Source organism: Musca domestica, unplaced genomic scaffold (genome assembly GCF_030504385.1).
Source record: "Musca domestica strain aabys unplaced genomic scaffold, Musca_domestica.polishedcontigs.V.1.1 72, whole genome shotgun sequence".
Classification (NCBI taxonomy): Eukaryota; Metazoa; Arthropoda; class Insecta; order Diptera; family Muscidae; genus Musca; species Musca domestica.
The window spans coordinates 3,561,361-3,575,983 of record NW_026712388.1 but is presented as its reverse complement, the minus strand read 5'-3'; the positions used below and the strand labels follow the sequence as shown (position 1 = coordinate 3,575,983).

General features: G+C 41.0%; 1 protein-coding gene across 3 annotated transcripts in view; it reads right to left on the bottom strand.

The window, feature by feature from the left end:
* Nucleotides 1-1,335: 1,335 nt before the first annotated feature.
* Nucleotides 1,336-14,623, bottom strand: part of LOC101893448 (dnaJ homolog subfamily C member 7) — a 95,187-nt gene continuing 81,899 nt past the window's right edge. For all 3 annotated transcript variants that reach the window (XM_059130296.1, XM_059130295.1, XM_059130297.1), the window contains exons 2-4: nt 4,399-4,851; nt 3,495-4,339; nt 1,336-1,780 (exon numbers count right to left, since the gene is read on the bottom strand). In XM_059130296.1, the coding sequence (XP_058986279.1) occupies nt 1,692-1,780; nt 3,495-4,339; nt 4,399-4,851 (1,387 nt within the window). In that variant the 3' untranslated portion in view covers nt 1,336-1,691. The remainder of the gene's footprint in view (nt 1,781-3,494; nt 4,340-4,398; nt 4,852-14,623) is intronic.

Genomic DNA, 14,623 nt, shown 5'->3' with positions numbered 1-14,623 from the left:
TGTTGACAATGTTCAAATGCATGTTGTAAATGTTCAAATAAACCATCTAAATAGTGAGTCAAATAAAATATGGATGAAATGTCAAATAGGAGTAGCAAAACACCGGAAACATTCAAATATGACAAGAATCATTCTCAGTGGATAAGTATGTCTAACCATGAAACAAATTCCCTCATTCGACATTAGATTGATGACAACAAAAATTATGACCAAAACAACCGGAATCCCACAGTCACATTCATTCTCAGTGGATAGGGAATCTGTATAATCAGTGACTGAATTATCTAATTCGATATCTCCTAAATTTCGATCGAACTCTCTTATTCAATATATATTCTACCGAAATTTTGAATTTAATCAGACCTCAGAGAGGAGCGAAATGGGCTAAATGGAAGGTACGGATACATGGGGGCTATAGCAAAACGTAGACCTATATTGACTGAGAGGGTTAGTTTCCCAATTAAAAATTAAGATACAAAATCTTAGACTAGTGCATTGAAAATTCGTAAAGTTTCTGTTATTGAGGGCTGCACAAATGCTGGGATCTAAATTGACGCTGGATAAAGTACTCTCTGTGATCCTCAAATACAAATTGATAAATGTGCAACAAACATAGGAAAAACCGCATATGTTACTATTTCCATCAAAATACCCAACTTTGGAATGTATGGTAATATATATCCATACGAAATATTGGATTGAAGTAGTCCATTATTTAAATATCTACTTAAACGGCTTCTACTTGACTTTTGAAACTATTTTTTTAAATAAAAACTTAACAGTTACAAAAATGGTATCAGAAAAGGGGGTTTTAATGATTGGAAAAGAAATTTCATGCACATATCCTCACAAGCCTTGCTTCCAGTGATGTCACAATATATCATTAGTTTAAAATAAGTTTTATTTTGTCATAGAATATAAAATGTAAATTTCGTATTTGAAATCGGGTAAAACAAAACTAGGAATTTGAGACCATACAAATGTTAATATCAGAATTAAAGTTTTTTTTAAGAAATATGTTTTTCATTTGCTTTCATTTGTTACAAAACAATACCATTAAATATTACTTAAAAAAACAACAAAAACACTTAACATAAACCTTGCGCATTATCTCTCACTTAAAAAAATTCTGCATTTTAGAATTTTTCCATCATTTCATTTCCTTTCTTTCAACATTTCTTGTGGCAATTGTTGGAATATATTGTGTTATTGCAAATTTCGTTAAATAATAATTATTGTTTTATTAAATTTTTTTTTTATTAATTAATTATTTAATATTATTAAATCTATAAAATTTAATTTGTTTTCTTTTTTGTGTTGTTTTATTGTATTGTATTTTATTTGTATTTAGAATAATGTCCATGCACAAATTATTCTGTTCTCTTCTGTTTTTTAAATAGGTCCTTTATTTTTGCAGAATAGCTGTTGATCATCTCGATTTGTTTTTTATTGTTGCGTTTCGCAATGATATTTTCTGTTTGTTGTTGACCATATGACTGACTGACTGGCAGGTCTTCCAAATGATTCCAATGGATTTGTGGATAGGTATGTGTGTGTGTTGTTGTAGTTTCACATAGTGGTGGTGGTGGTAGTATTGGCTGTGTTTGAGTCTTGGGCATTTCAGTTTTTGTTCTTCTCTTCTCTGTTTACAAAAAACGCAACATTCTTCTTTTGAGTTTTTTCATCCGCTTTTAAAATTCAAAATTGAATGATGATTGACCGCCTGGGCCACCACCGAACTGGAAGAAGTGCCGGAATACATGGGATGGATCAATGTCAGCTGCAAGGGGAAAAGAAAGAAGGGATTGTTAAAATTGTCAGTAAAAACATTTATGGGAATAAAAAAATTGAAGACCAGAGAGTCTTCTTAAGAATTTTGAATTCCTAGGTGATCGCATAGAAGACCGTATTGGCCTTTCTTAGAAGTCCTAATATCAATCTAAAAGAAGACCGATGGGTCTTCTCATAGAAGATGATGGGTCTACTCATAGAAGACCAAAGCGTCTTCTCACAGAAGACCAAAGCGTCTTCTCACAGAAGACCAAAGCGTCTTCTAATAGAAGACCAATAGGTCTTCTCATAGAAGACCAGTAGGTCTTCTCATAGAAGTCCAATAGGTCTTCTCATAGAACACCAATAGGTCTTCTCATAGAAGATCAAGAGGTCATCTCATAGAAGACCAATAGATCTTCTCGAGGAAGAACAATGGGTCTTTCCATCGAAGACCAGTAGGTCTTCTCATAGAAGACCAGTAGGTCTTCTCATAGAAGACCAATAGGTCTTCTCGAAGAAGACCAAGAGGTCTTCTCATAGAAGACCAAGAGGTCTTCTCGAAGGAGACCAAGAGGTCTTCTCATAAAAGACCAAGAGGACTTCTCATAGACGACCAATAGGTCTTCTCATAGACGACCAATAGGTCTTCTCATAGACGACCAATAGGTCTTCTCATAGACGATCAATAGGTCTTCTCATAGACGACCCATAGGTCTTCTCATAGACGACCAATAGGTCTTCTCATAGCCGACCAATAGATCTTCCAAGAAGTCTTCAAATAAAAGACCACCTGTCTTCAACTGTAGACCAATAAACGACTCTTAGGTCATGTCACTCCTCGAAAACCCATTTTATCTACTGACAGTAATCCCTAGTCTCATAGAAGACCAAGAGGTCATCTCATAGAAGACCAAGAGGTCTTCTCGAGGACGATCAATGGGTCTTTCCATCGAAGACCAATGGGTCTTCTCATAGACCAGTAGGTCTTCTCATATAAGACCAATAGGTCTTCTCGAAGAAGACCAAGAGGTCTTCTCATAGAAGACCAAGAGGTCTTCTCGAAGAAGACCAAGAGGTCTTCTCATAGACGACCAAGAGATCTTCTCATAGACGACCAATAGGTCTTCTCATAGAGGACCAAGAGGTCTTCTCAAAGAAGACCAAGAGGTCTTCTCATAGAAGACCGAGAGGTCTTCTCATAGACGACCAATAGGTCTTCTCGAAGAAGACCAAGAGGTCTTCTCGAAGAAGACCAAGAGGTCTTCTCATAGAAGACCAAGAGGTCTTCTCATAGACGACCAATAGGTCTTCTCGAAGAAGACCAAGAGGTCTTCTCGAAGAAGACCAAATTGCCTTCTCATAGGAGATCAAAGGGTCTTCTCATAAAAGACCAACGGGTCTTCTTATAGAAGATCAAAGAGTCACATAGAAGACCTGAGGGTCTTCTCATGGAAGACCAAACAGTGTTCTTTCATAGAAGACCAATGGGTCTTCTGATAGCAGTCCAAGAAGTCTTCAAATAAGAGACAAATAGGTCTTCTCAAAAAAGGCCAATGGGCCTTCAACTAAAAGGCCAATAGCTCTTCTTATAGAACACCAATGGGACTCCTCATGAAAGAATCTTGGCTCCTGTCGCTCCTCGAAACCCCATTTTATCCTCCGACAGTAATCCCTAGTTGTCCTTTTCTCTCATCGAGGACTGTGTTTCATTTTGTTCTCACCTTGATCATGTTCCTCCATATCCTGACCACTGTCGTAACGCATCTTTTTCCGGGGATCCGATAGAATCGCATAGGCCTCACCGATTTCTTTGAATTTCAATTCTTGTTCCTTGCGCTCCTCGGGCGAACTGTTCGCATGACGATCCGGGTGATGGACCAAAGCTTTCTTGCGATATGCCTTCTTAATTTCATCCTCGCCGGCATTACGTGACACACCCAATATCTTGTAGTAATCCTTACGTTTCGACTTTTTCAATGCAAATTTAGCATCACGTAATAGTTTCTTAATCTCGGGTGTCTTTTGTATCTGCACAGCAGCCTCATAATCATTGACACATTCCTCGAACTTTTCGAGGTCATTGTAACAGCGGGCACGCAAAAGCAATGCCTTCAGATATTTGTCGTTAATTTCGAGGACCCGTGTGCAATCGGCAACGGCATCACGTAAATTATTCAATTTGGAATGGACTAAAGCGCGGTTGTATAAAAGTTTCGAATTGATATCCTTGTTCAGTTCGTCGATTTTTAAGGCTTCGGTGTAAACGGATTGGGCTTCACGATAGCGGCCGGTCTTGAAGAGTACATTGCCGTTCTCCTTCATGTCCTTGAGGGTTTTACTCTTGGTGCGCATTTCCTTGGCCTTTTTATGATCGGGATCCAACTGCAGGGCCAATTCGAAATGTTTGATACCCTTTTCCAGATTATCCGTATAGTAGAAGCAAAGACCGCGAACATAAATGGCATCGGCCGAGGTACTGTCCAGTTTCATGACACTGATGGCAATATCGACGGCTTCATCGCAGCGGCCCAGCAGGGCCAAACATTCACCCTTGAGGAGGCGGTATCTGAAGAAAACAAAAGAAATTAATATCTTTTACGAATGCATATTATATGCTCCCCCTACCTGTAACAGGCTGGAGCCAACTTAATGGCCGAATCCAAATAGAAAACTACATTGCGATATGCTTTGGCGTCATAATTCGACTGTACGGTCTGTTCCAGCTGTCGCAACTGCTGTGTGGCCGACTTCTCCGCATTGACCGAATTACTTTGCGGGTCCAGCTCTTCAATTTTCTTGATAGCCTGTTCCGCACCAATAATATCACCCTTTGCCACACAACATTTCGCAATGCGCACATAGGCCTTCTCGAATGCCGGATCTAGACGGGCCGCTGTCCGGGCATCGTTCAATGCATTCGTATAGTTGGAGAGCATCATGTAACATGCCGAACGATTGGCATAGTATGTCGGACAGTCGGGACATAATGAGATGGCATCTGAATAGAATTTCAAAGCTGACTGATAGTTTTGTGCCTTGTAATCGTCGTTGCCAAGTTTTTTCTTTTCTTCAGCAATGCTGGAAGTGGAAAAAGAAAGAAAATCGGAAATTAATAAAGAAGAAGGTATGGAATAGTATAACTATTACAACTATCGATAAGCTTAAATAGGTAGCCTTACAGCTATAAGGATATGGTCCAGATAAGTGGTTCCTTTTTAGAAGACTCAGAGAATTTCCACGATGTGAAGCCTAATTCGCGTTGGACTGTAGTAAGAATTATTTTTGAAGCTCAAGGAGTCAGTATAGACGATTTGAAGTTCAGGAAGTCTGGATAAATGATGTAAAGCCCAAGGAGTCGGTATATATGATCTGAAGCTCATGACGTCCGTGTGAATAATCTTAAGCTTAGGAAGTCTGCGTAGATTAGCTGGAGCTTAGGTAGGTGACCTGAAGCTCAGAGAGAGAGAGAGAGTCTGTCTCGATAAACTGAAGCTCAGAGAGAGAGTCTGTCTCGATGAGCTGAAGCTCAGAGAGAGTCGAGCTCGTTTATAGGATTCGCGGAGCTTTCATCTCGTCTATAGAGACTCCCTGGAACCCCAGCTCGTCTGTAGAGACTCCCTGGATCCCCAGCACGTCTATAGAACCCCCCTGGACATCCAAATCGCCTATAAAGTCTCCCTGGACCCCGAGCTCGTCTAAAGAGACTCCCTAGACCCGAGCTCGTCTATAGAGACTCCCTCAAACCCCAGCTCGTCTATAGAGACTCCCGGCAACGCCATCTCGTCTATAGAGACTCCAGCTCGTCTATAGGAACCCCAGCTCGTCTAAAGAGACCCCCCAGCTCATCTCGCCTGGATCTTCAGCTCACCTTCCGTAGATCTTCAGCTCGGCATGAGTTCGTTTAAAGGACTCCCAGGTCCATTACCCCGTTTATAGTATTCCCAGAGCTTTTCAACTCGCCCATAGGACTCCCCGGGCCTTCTGCTCGTCTATAATACTCCCCGGGCCTTCTGCTCGTCTATAGAACTCCCAGAGCCTTCAGCTCGTCTATAGGCCTCCCTGAGCCTTCAACTCGTCTATAGCCCTCCCTGAGTCTTCAACTCGTCTATAGGACTCCCAGAGGCTTCTGCTCGTCTATAGGCCTCCCTGAGTCTTCAACTCGTCTATAGGACTCCCAGAGGCTTCTGCTCGTCTATAGGACTCCCAGAGGCTTCTGCTCGTCTATAGGACTCCCAGAGGCTTCTGCTCGTCTATAGGACTCCCAGAGGCTTCTGCTCGTCTATAGGACTCCCAGAGGCTTCTGCTCGTCTATAGGACTCCCAGAGGCTTCTGCTCGTCTATAGGACTCACAGAGCCTTCTGCTCGTCTATAGGACTCACAGAGCTTTCTGCTCGTCTATAGGACTCACAGAGCCTTCTGCTCGTCTATAGGACTCACAGAGCCTTCTGCTCGTCTATAGGACTCACAGAGCCTTCTGCTCGTCTATAGGACTCACAGAGCCTTCTGCTCGTCTATAGGACTCACAGAGCCTTCTGCTCGTCTATAGGCCTCCCTGAACCTTCAACTCGTCTATAGGCCTCCCTGAGCCTTCAACTCGTCTATAGGCCTCCCTGAGCCTTCTGCTCGTCTATAGGACTCCCAGAGGCTTCTGCAGGTCTATAGGATTCCCAGAGCCTTCTGCTCGTCTATAGGACTCTCAGAGCCTTCTGCTCGTCTATAGGACTCTCAGAGCCTTCTGCTCGTCTATAGGATTCCCAGAGCCTTCTGCTCGCCTATAGGACTCTCAGAGCCTTCTGCTTGTCTATAGGACTCCCAGAGCCTTCTGCTTGTCTATAGACTCCCACAGCCTTCTGCTCGTCTATAGAGGCTCCCAGAGCCTCCTGCTCGTCTATAGAGGCTCCCAGAGCCTCCTGCTCGTCTATAGAGACTCCCTGAGCCTTCAGCTCGTCTATAGGCCTCCCAGAGCCTTCTGCTTGCCTATAGGCCTCCCAGAGCCTTCTTCTCGTCTATAGGACTCCCAGAGCCTTCTGCTCGTCTATAGGACTCCCAGCGGCTTCTGCTCGTCTATAGGACTCCCAGCGGCTTCTGCTCGTCTATAGGACTCCCAGCGGCTTCTGCTCGTCTATAGGACTCCCAGCGGCTTCTGCTCGTCTATAGGACTCCCAGCGGCTTCTGCTCGTCTATAGGACTCCCAGCGGCTTCTGCTCGTCTATAGGACTCCCAGAGCCTTCTGCTCGTCTATAGGACTCCCAGAGTCTTCAGGTCGTCTACAGGCCTCGCAGAGCCTTCTACTCGTCTATAGGACTCCAGAGCCTTCTGCTCGTCTATAGAGACTCCCAGAGCCTTCTGCTCGTCTATAGGACTCCCAGAGCCTTCTGTTCGTCCATAGGACTCCCCAGGCCTTCTGCTCGTCTGTAGGATTCCCCGGCCCTTGTGCCCGTCTATAATACTCCCCGGGCCTTCTGCTCGTCTATAGAACTCCCAGAGCCTAATGCTCTCAGAGCCTTCAGCTCGACTATAGGCCTCCCTGAGCCTTCAACTGGTCTATAGGACTCCCAGAGCCTTCTGCTCGTCTATAGGACTTCCAGAGACGTCAGCTCGTCTCTTTCAGTTCACCTGTAGAGACTTCTAATTTATAGAGACTCCTTGGCACTATAGAAACCCCCTGGGCCTTTCAGCTCGCCTATGAAGACTCCCGCCATCTGCTCGTCTATAAGATTTCAAGCAGACTCCCTGACACTTCAACCCGTCCATAGAAAATATCTGGCCCTTAAGCTACCTATAAAGACTCCCTGGGCCTTCAGCTCATCCATAGAGACTCTGTAGCCTCTCAGCTTGTGTATAAACATCCCTAAGGCTCTCAGCTGACCTCAAAAATCTTCCAGACTCTTGAGCTTGTCTCTGAAAAACTTTAAAACCCCCCAACTATTCCTTAAATTACCATTTTTTCTTCCATTTCTTAAACCAGTTGCATACCCCCCGAAATCATGGATTTGATACTGTTTCGTTTACAACTCAATTGTAATACGCCCGCAATCCCTTATCAGTCAAAATGAAAATCTAACTTGGAAAAATATGTAGTTTTTCCTCGGAAAGCAACAAAAAAACGAACGAAAATTCTTCCAACTGACATACAAAGCAAACGGAATAGAAACGAAGCAGAAAAGTTAAAGTAAAGCTCAACTGAACCGTAACAATGGCACCGACAAAACGACACTGCGAGACCACCAGGACAGCAGCACAGCCAGCCACCCACTCATCCACCCGGGCAGCAAAGAATATCCCGACTAATACCCACACACACACTCGCACACACACACACCCAAACATGCATATCAAATCAGTCAGCAGCATCATCCGGCCAAAAACCACCTGACTTAACTTTTGATGATGACGAATGAAAATGCTTATCAAAACTGACACAATGTAGTTATTTTTTTGTTGTTCGTCAATGTTGTTGTTTTTGTAGATTTTGTTTTGTTGTTTAAAAGTCCTAGTAAACACAACTATAACAACAAAGTTATATTCGAAAAAAAATCGAAATATTCTAACTACATTTCCCGCTCCCCCCCCAACTACTATTTGTCATCCTTCCTAACTCCCCACAAAAAAACAAATTTCACATGAATAGAGAGCACAAGAGCGGGAGATTAAAAAGGGCTCGAAAGTCCCAAATAGACGCCGGAGAGCTTCCGAAATACACAAAACCACGACCCAGCTTTCCAATCAGCCAACTATTCAAATCCATTCATTCAAAGGATATAGAAATGGATATATCACCGAGGCTGGGCTGATGTATCCTTAACAGCTTTATTGCATGTCATTTGAAATTCCTGTTGGGGTTGGGTTTTTTTTTTTCAAATTTCAAAAATGAATGCAACGTAAGAATCTAATCTGTCTGTGCCAGAAGTAGGATGGGTACAATCCTGCACGTCCCGTTCAGCATCATCACCAACACTACCACCACAACTACATCAGCTAAAGGAGGTCTATAGGTGTTTGTGCGAACACCATATCCGCTTGAGGGCCCAACATCTTTGCAACAAATGGCTGTGTACATTGATGTTGTTGTTGTTTTTGTTACTGTTCCTGTTGATGATGATGAAAAGGATATCGTTGCCGCCGTTCCAAACTGTCATAAATTATTTATGAAGAGGATGTTACTGCCGAGGCGAGAGCAATGGAAGAAGTACAACAAGTGGCAATGCTGCTATTTAGTTGCAATCGAGAATTTTTAAAGTAATGTAGAAGGGTTGTTGGGGGGTGTATGTGTCAGTGTGTGTAGGTATGTGTGTGTGAAAATGCACTTTTCAATTGCCTCTCATGAATTGACTTATTTAGAAAAGGATAAAAGGCATTTAAATGGAATCTAAATGGGCCATGAAATGTGAAAAAGACTTGAGAACTATTTTCTTCAATTTGCCAAAGGGCTGGGAGGGGCAGGGGTGGAGTAACATTTCATATCGAACTTCGTGGTGGTGTAATGTACATTATTTCATATATAGCAATTGAAAAAATATTTAAGAGGACAACCGGTGGTTTCGATAGTTTGCCTACAACTCCCTGGCCTCTTCAGATCGTCCACAAGTCTCCCTGGGGCTTAATCTCGTTTATAAGATATTCAAGACACCAAGGGTCTTCAGGCCGTCTACAGATGCTTGAACTCGGCTATAGGACTCCCTGGGCCTTCAGCTCTTCTATAGGATACCCAGGGTCCTCAGTTCGTCTAAATGAAACACAGGACCTTCAGTTCGTTTATATGACTCACAAGAGCTTCAGCTCGTCTATAACGATTCCTCGTCTAACGACAGCTCGTCTATAACGATTTGTCTGTAGAACACCCAGGGGCTTCAGTTCGTCTATAGGATACCCTGAGGCTTGAATATAGACGGCTCCAATGGCTTCAGCTCGTCCATAGGGTTCGACCATTGGCTTCATTGGGTCTCCAGCTCGTCTATAGGGGTCCCTTGGCCTCCAGCTGAGGACTCTCTAAGAGCTCGTATTCTGTTATAGGACTACCGGGCCTTCAGGACTCTCAGAGGCTTGAATTGGGCTTTGGGACTCCTTGGGGCTTTAGCTCGTCTATAGGACTCTCTGAGTCTTCAGCTCGTCTATAAGACTCTCTGAGTCTTCAGCTCGTCTATAGGACTCTCTGAGTCTTCAGCTCGTCTATAGGACTCTCTGAGTCTTCAGCTCGTCTATAGGACTCTCTGAGTCTTCAGCTCGTCTATAGGACTATCTGAGTCTTCAGCTCGTCTATAGGACTCTCTGAGTCTTCAGCTCGTCTATAGGACTCTCTGAGTCTTCAGCTCGTCTATAGGACTCTCTGAGTCTTCAGCTCGTCTATAGGACTCTCTGAGTCTTCAGCTCGTCTATAGGACTCCCTGAGTCTTCAGCTCATCTATAGGACTCCCTGAGTCTTCAGCTCGTCTATAGGACTCCCCGAGCCTTCAGCTCGTCTATAGGACTCCCTGAGCCTTCAGCTCGTCTATAGGACTCCCTGAGCCTTCAGCGCGTCTATAGGACTCCCTGAGCATTCAGCTCGTCTATAGAACTCCCTGAGCCTCGAGCTCATCTATAGGACTCCCAGGGCCTTCAGCTCATCTATAGGACTCCCTGAGGCTTCAGCTAGTCTATAGGACTCTTTGAGCCTTCAGCTCGTCTATAGGACTCTTTGAGCCTTCAGCTCGTCTATAGGACTCTCTGAGCCTTCAGCTCGTCTATAGGACTCTCTGAGCCTTCAGCTCGTCTATAGGACTCTCTGAGCCTTCAGCTCGTCTATAGGACTCTCTGAGCCTTCAGCTCGTCTATAGGACTCTCTGAGCATTCAGCTCGTCTATAGGACTCTCTGAGCATTCAGCTCGTCTATAGGACTCTCTGAGCATTCAGCTCGTCTATAGGACTCTCTGAGCATTCAGCTCGTCTATAGGACTCTCTGAGCCTTCAGCTCGCCTATAGGACTCCCTGCGCCTTTAGCTCGCCTATAGGACTCCCTGAGCCTTTGGCTCGCCTATAGGACTACCTGAGCCTTTAGCTCGTCTATAGAACTCCCTGAGCCGTCACCTCGTCTATAGCTCTCCCTGAGCATTCACCTCGTCTATAGGACTCCCTGGCCTTTAGCTCGTCTATAGGACTCCCTGTGTCTTCAACTTGTCTATAGGCCTCCCAGAGCCTTCAGCTCGACTATTGGACTATTATCATCTATAAAAAAATTCGTCTGTAAAACTTTCCTGAAGCTCCAGCTCGTCAAGAGACACCCTGGGGTTTGACCTCGTCTATAAGACTCAATGGACCTGCAGACCATTTATGAACTATTAGCAGTTGCTGACCCTTTAGCTCTTCCAGACCACATGGGTCTTCATCTCGTTTATTAACACTCAGAGTCTTAACATCCTCTATGGCTCTCCCTGTGCCTTCTACTCGTTTTTAGGACTCTCAGGGTTACCAGCACATCTATAGTGAGTCACAGACACTTCAGCTCAAAAAACCTGATCATAATGCCATGGAATAATTCAAATTTTCTATTTTCTTTGCTAATAAAAAAATTCATAGAAACTGGGATGGATGGAACCAGCAAATATGAAAAAAAACAGCATGAATACATTTTGGGAAGGCCAAGAGGAGGAAAAAAATTTCCCGTGAAAAAAAAGAAATTAAATAAGAGCACTCTAACGAGACGGTAGACTAAAAATGCCGGGAAGCATGGTCGTTCTTCTATTCAGCGCTTCAAATGAAACACGAACTACCCAAAAACGTTTTGCAAATTATATTCAAAAGGCAGGCAAAAGAAAGCAGACCAAAAAACTGAAATAAATATGAATGAGGAAATAGAATGAGAAAAAAATCAACAACAAACGGTGCAAATTTGCTTTGGCTAGAAGAAAGAAATATGCTTGAGAATACACAGAAACACCAACAAAAGCTGTTAACAAACAAACAAAAAGCGGAAGACAAAAAGGTGTTTGTAATTTGAAATACAAATTCTATGTCGTCGTCGGGCAGCAAGCATTGTTGTGGCGGTGAAAGTACACAAAAATATAATGAAAATGTGAGGCAAAATGAGATGTGGACAAAAACATGGGATGCCTGGATTTTTTTAGGCGAGCGAGATATCCCAGAATCGTCATAAATAAAAGGGAGCTTGATTTCACAGGAACAGGAAGCAGTCTATATAGACTATCTGAAGGACAAGGGAGAATTGGAGGAAGATAATAATTGAGAGGGTGTCTTCAAGGTAAACTGAAAAATCTGAGAATGTCTTGGTAAACGTACGGAATTGTTAGAGAATTTCTATAGACATTTTTTTTCTTTATGTATAAATTATCTATAGAATATCTACCAAAGGATCTGTCGCAAGATTTCTATCTATAGACAACCTGTTGAAGATTTTCCATATAAAAATATAGAGTAGTTATCCCAGAGGCTACAGCTACTCTACAGTTTTTGTAAATTCTATAGATCTCCCAGGACCTTCAGCTCCCCCATTGGACCCCATGATTTTCAGCTCATCTATAGGATTTCCAAGGCTTCAGCTCGTTCTCAGGACTATCTATATATTCCTTTTATATTAAAAAAAATGTTTCTCAGAAAATTATTTAAAAAACAGGATCATATTTTCCCAATATACCTAAAAATCTCAAAAGGTTCTTAAAATTGTTCTTTAAAATTTCAGGATTTTCTTAATTAGATTGTAAAATATTCTATGAGTGTATCTTTAACAGACCATGAAGAAATATTTGTAAATGATCCATAGCTCCAATGACCCTTAAATATATCCCGGAAAACGATTACAGCCATGATGGTCTCAAAAACAAATGCTCCTTAAAAAATACTTTACAATAAAATTTCTTAAAGCCCCATAAGTTTAGAGTTTAAAAATTTCTCTTTTAAAAATTATCCTAAAAATTCAGAAGTATATAGTCCAGATGGACCTCGAAAAAATAAAATTTAACTAAAGTAGTCCTAAGAGTAGTATTAAAAATTTCACGGTTATAGCTTCTTCAAAAATCGTTCTAATAGTCATTTCATTCAAGATGTAGGATTATAACTCAAAGGTTTCTTTAAAAAGAAAAGACAAATAAAAAGGCAAAATTATAATTCTAAGGGTCCAGGAAAATATACTTTTCACAAGTCCGCGATTGCAAATCAGAGGGTTCTTGAAAATATATACGTCCAAAATCAACGATTATAACTCAAAGAATCCTTAAAAAATATTCTCCAAAAATTTTTGATAAAAATTTAAAAAATCACAATTTTTGCTCTGATGGTCCTTGAAAAAATATACCAAAAAATCTAAGACTGACATATTGAGATGGTCCAAGAAAAATGGCCTTGTTCTGATGATCCATGGAAAAATTATTCTAAAAAAAATATAGATTATGACTAAAAGTTCTTTGAGAGAATATTCATCAAAAATCGACGATTTTAAATCAGAAGACTCTGAAAAAAAAAATTTAATTGTTTATAGCTCAGATCGAACACTCAAAATCAAATCAAAATTAAAATAATTCTTAAAAATACCACGATGATCCTTACACAAAAATTCTTCAAAAATCCATGATTATAGCTCAGGTTGTCTTTAAAAAGCATTCTTCTAAAATTCCACGATTATAGTTCAGAGGATCCTTAAAAAAATATTTTAATCAAACTAAGGTGAATCTGGAAAAAAATTTAAAACCGGGAGTAGCTCAGATGGATATTTTTTTTTTATAAATTCCTGAAAAGAATTCAAATGCTTCTTAAAGAATAATCTTAAAAAATCTCAAATATATTCTTAAAAATCCCCCGGAACATCGAAAAAGTTAAACACATGCATAAAATATCAAGATCATAACTCGAATGGTCTATAACAAACATTCTGAAAAAATCCAAGATTATAACTCAGATTGTCCTTGAAAAAATAATTTTGAATAAAAAACTCAGATAGTCCTTGAAAAAATGTTATTAAAAAATCTCTGGTTAAAGCTCTGAATGTGTTTAAAAATATTTTTTTAAAAACCTCAGATTAAAGCTCTGATGTCACTTTAAAAAATAATCTTAAAAATCTCCGATTAAACTCTGGTAGTCCTCAAAACCATTCCTCACAAATCTCGGATTAAAACTCATTCCTCGCATTTTAATATCCAATATTGCCGAAGACACTAAAAAATACATGGATTCCAAGGAATCTTAATCCGAAAAATTTCAAAAGCGTGAAAGAGGAAGGATCTTGGAAGGAAAATTAATACCATTATACATACATTCAGCCAGCCAGACGGTTGGACGGACATCTCTAGATTGACTCCAAATGTCCTGATAGGGATTTGGTCCTAAGAGACCTTGGGTCTAAAACCGTAATTTAGACTAGGCATGTTTTGGCTGAGGGTATAAAAATATTAAAAAAATTCAAACTTTCAAAAATAAAATCAGCAGATCCATTAAATTATAACTATCTTAAAAGTCTCGTGCTGTATCTTAAAAAAAAACTCTTAAAAGGGACATTTAAATCCAGATGGTTAATTACAAAATTGTAGCTCTAGTAACCGTTAAAAATTTTAAAGATGTCCCTTAAAAATATCCAGGCATCGGCCATCCAGATGGTCCTGGAAAAATCGTCTCCATAAATACACGATTAAAACTCAGAGGATCCTTAGAAAAATATTCTTCAAAAATTAAATAATTCTGAAACAAAAATTATTTTAGGAATAGCCAAGGTGGCGCAAAAGTAAACCTCCTATCAAAAAATGCTATAAATATTACGATTGGCCCCTTATGTCCAAATTACAGCCAAAAACAAGTTGAAAAACAGTAAGTTTGGCCGAGTCGAACTTTGAATACCCTCCACCATTTGGAACGAATTTGGAAATTTCCA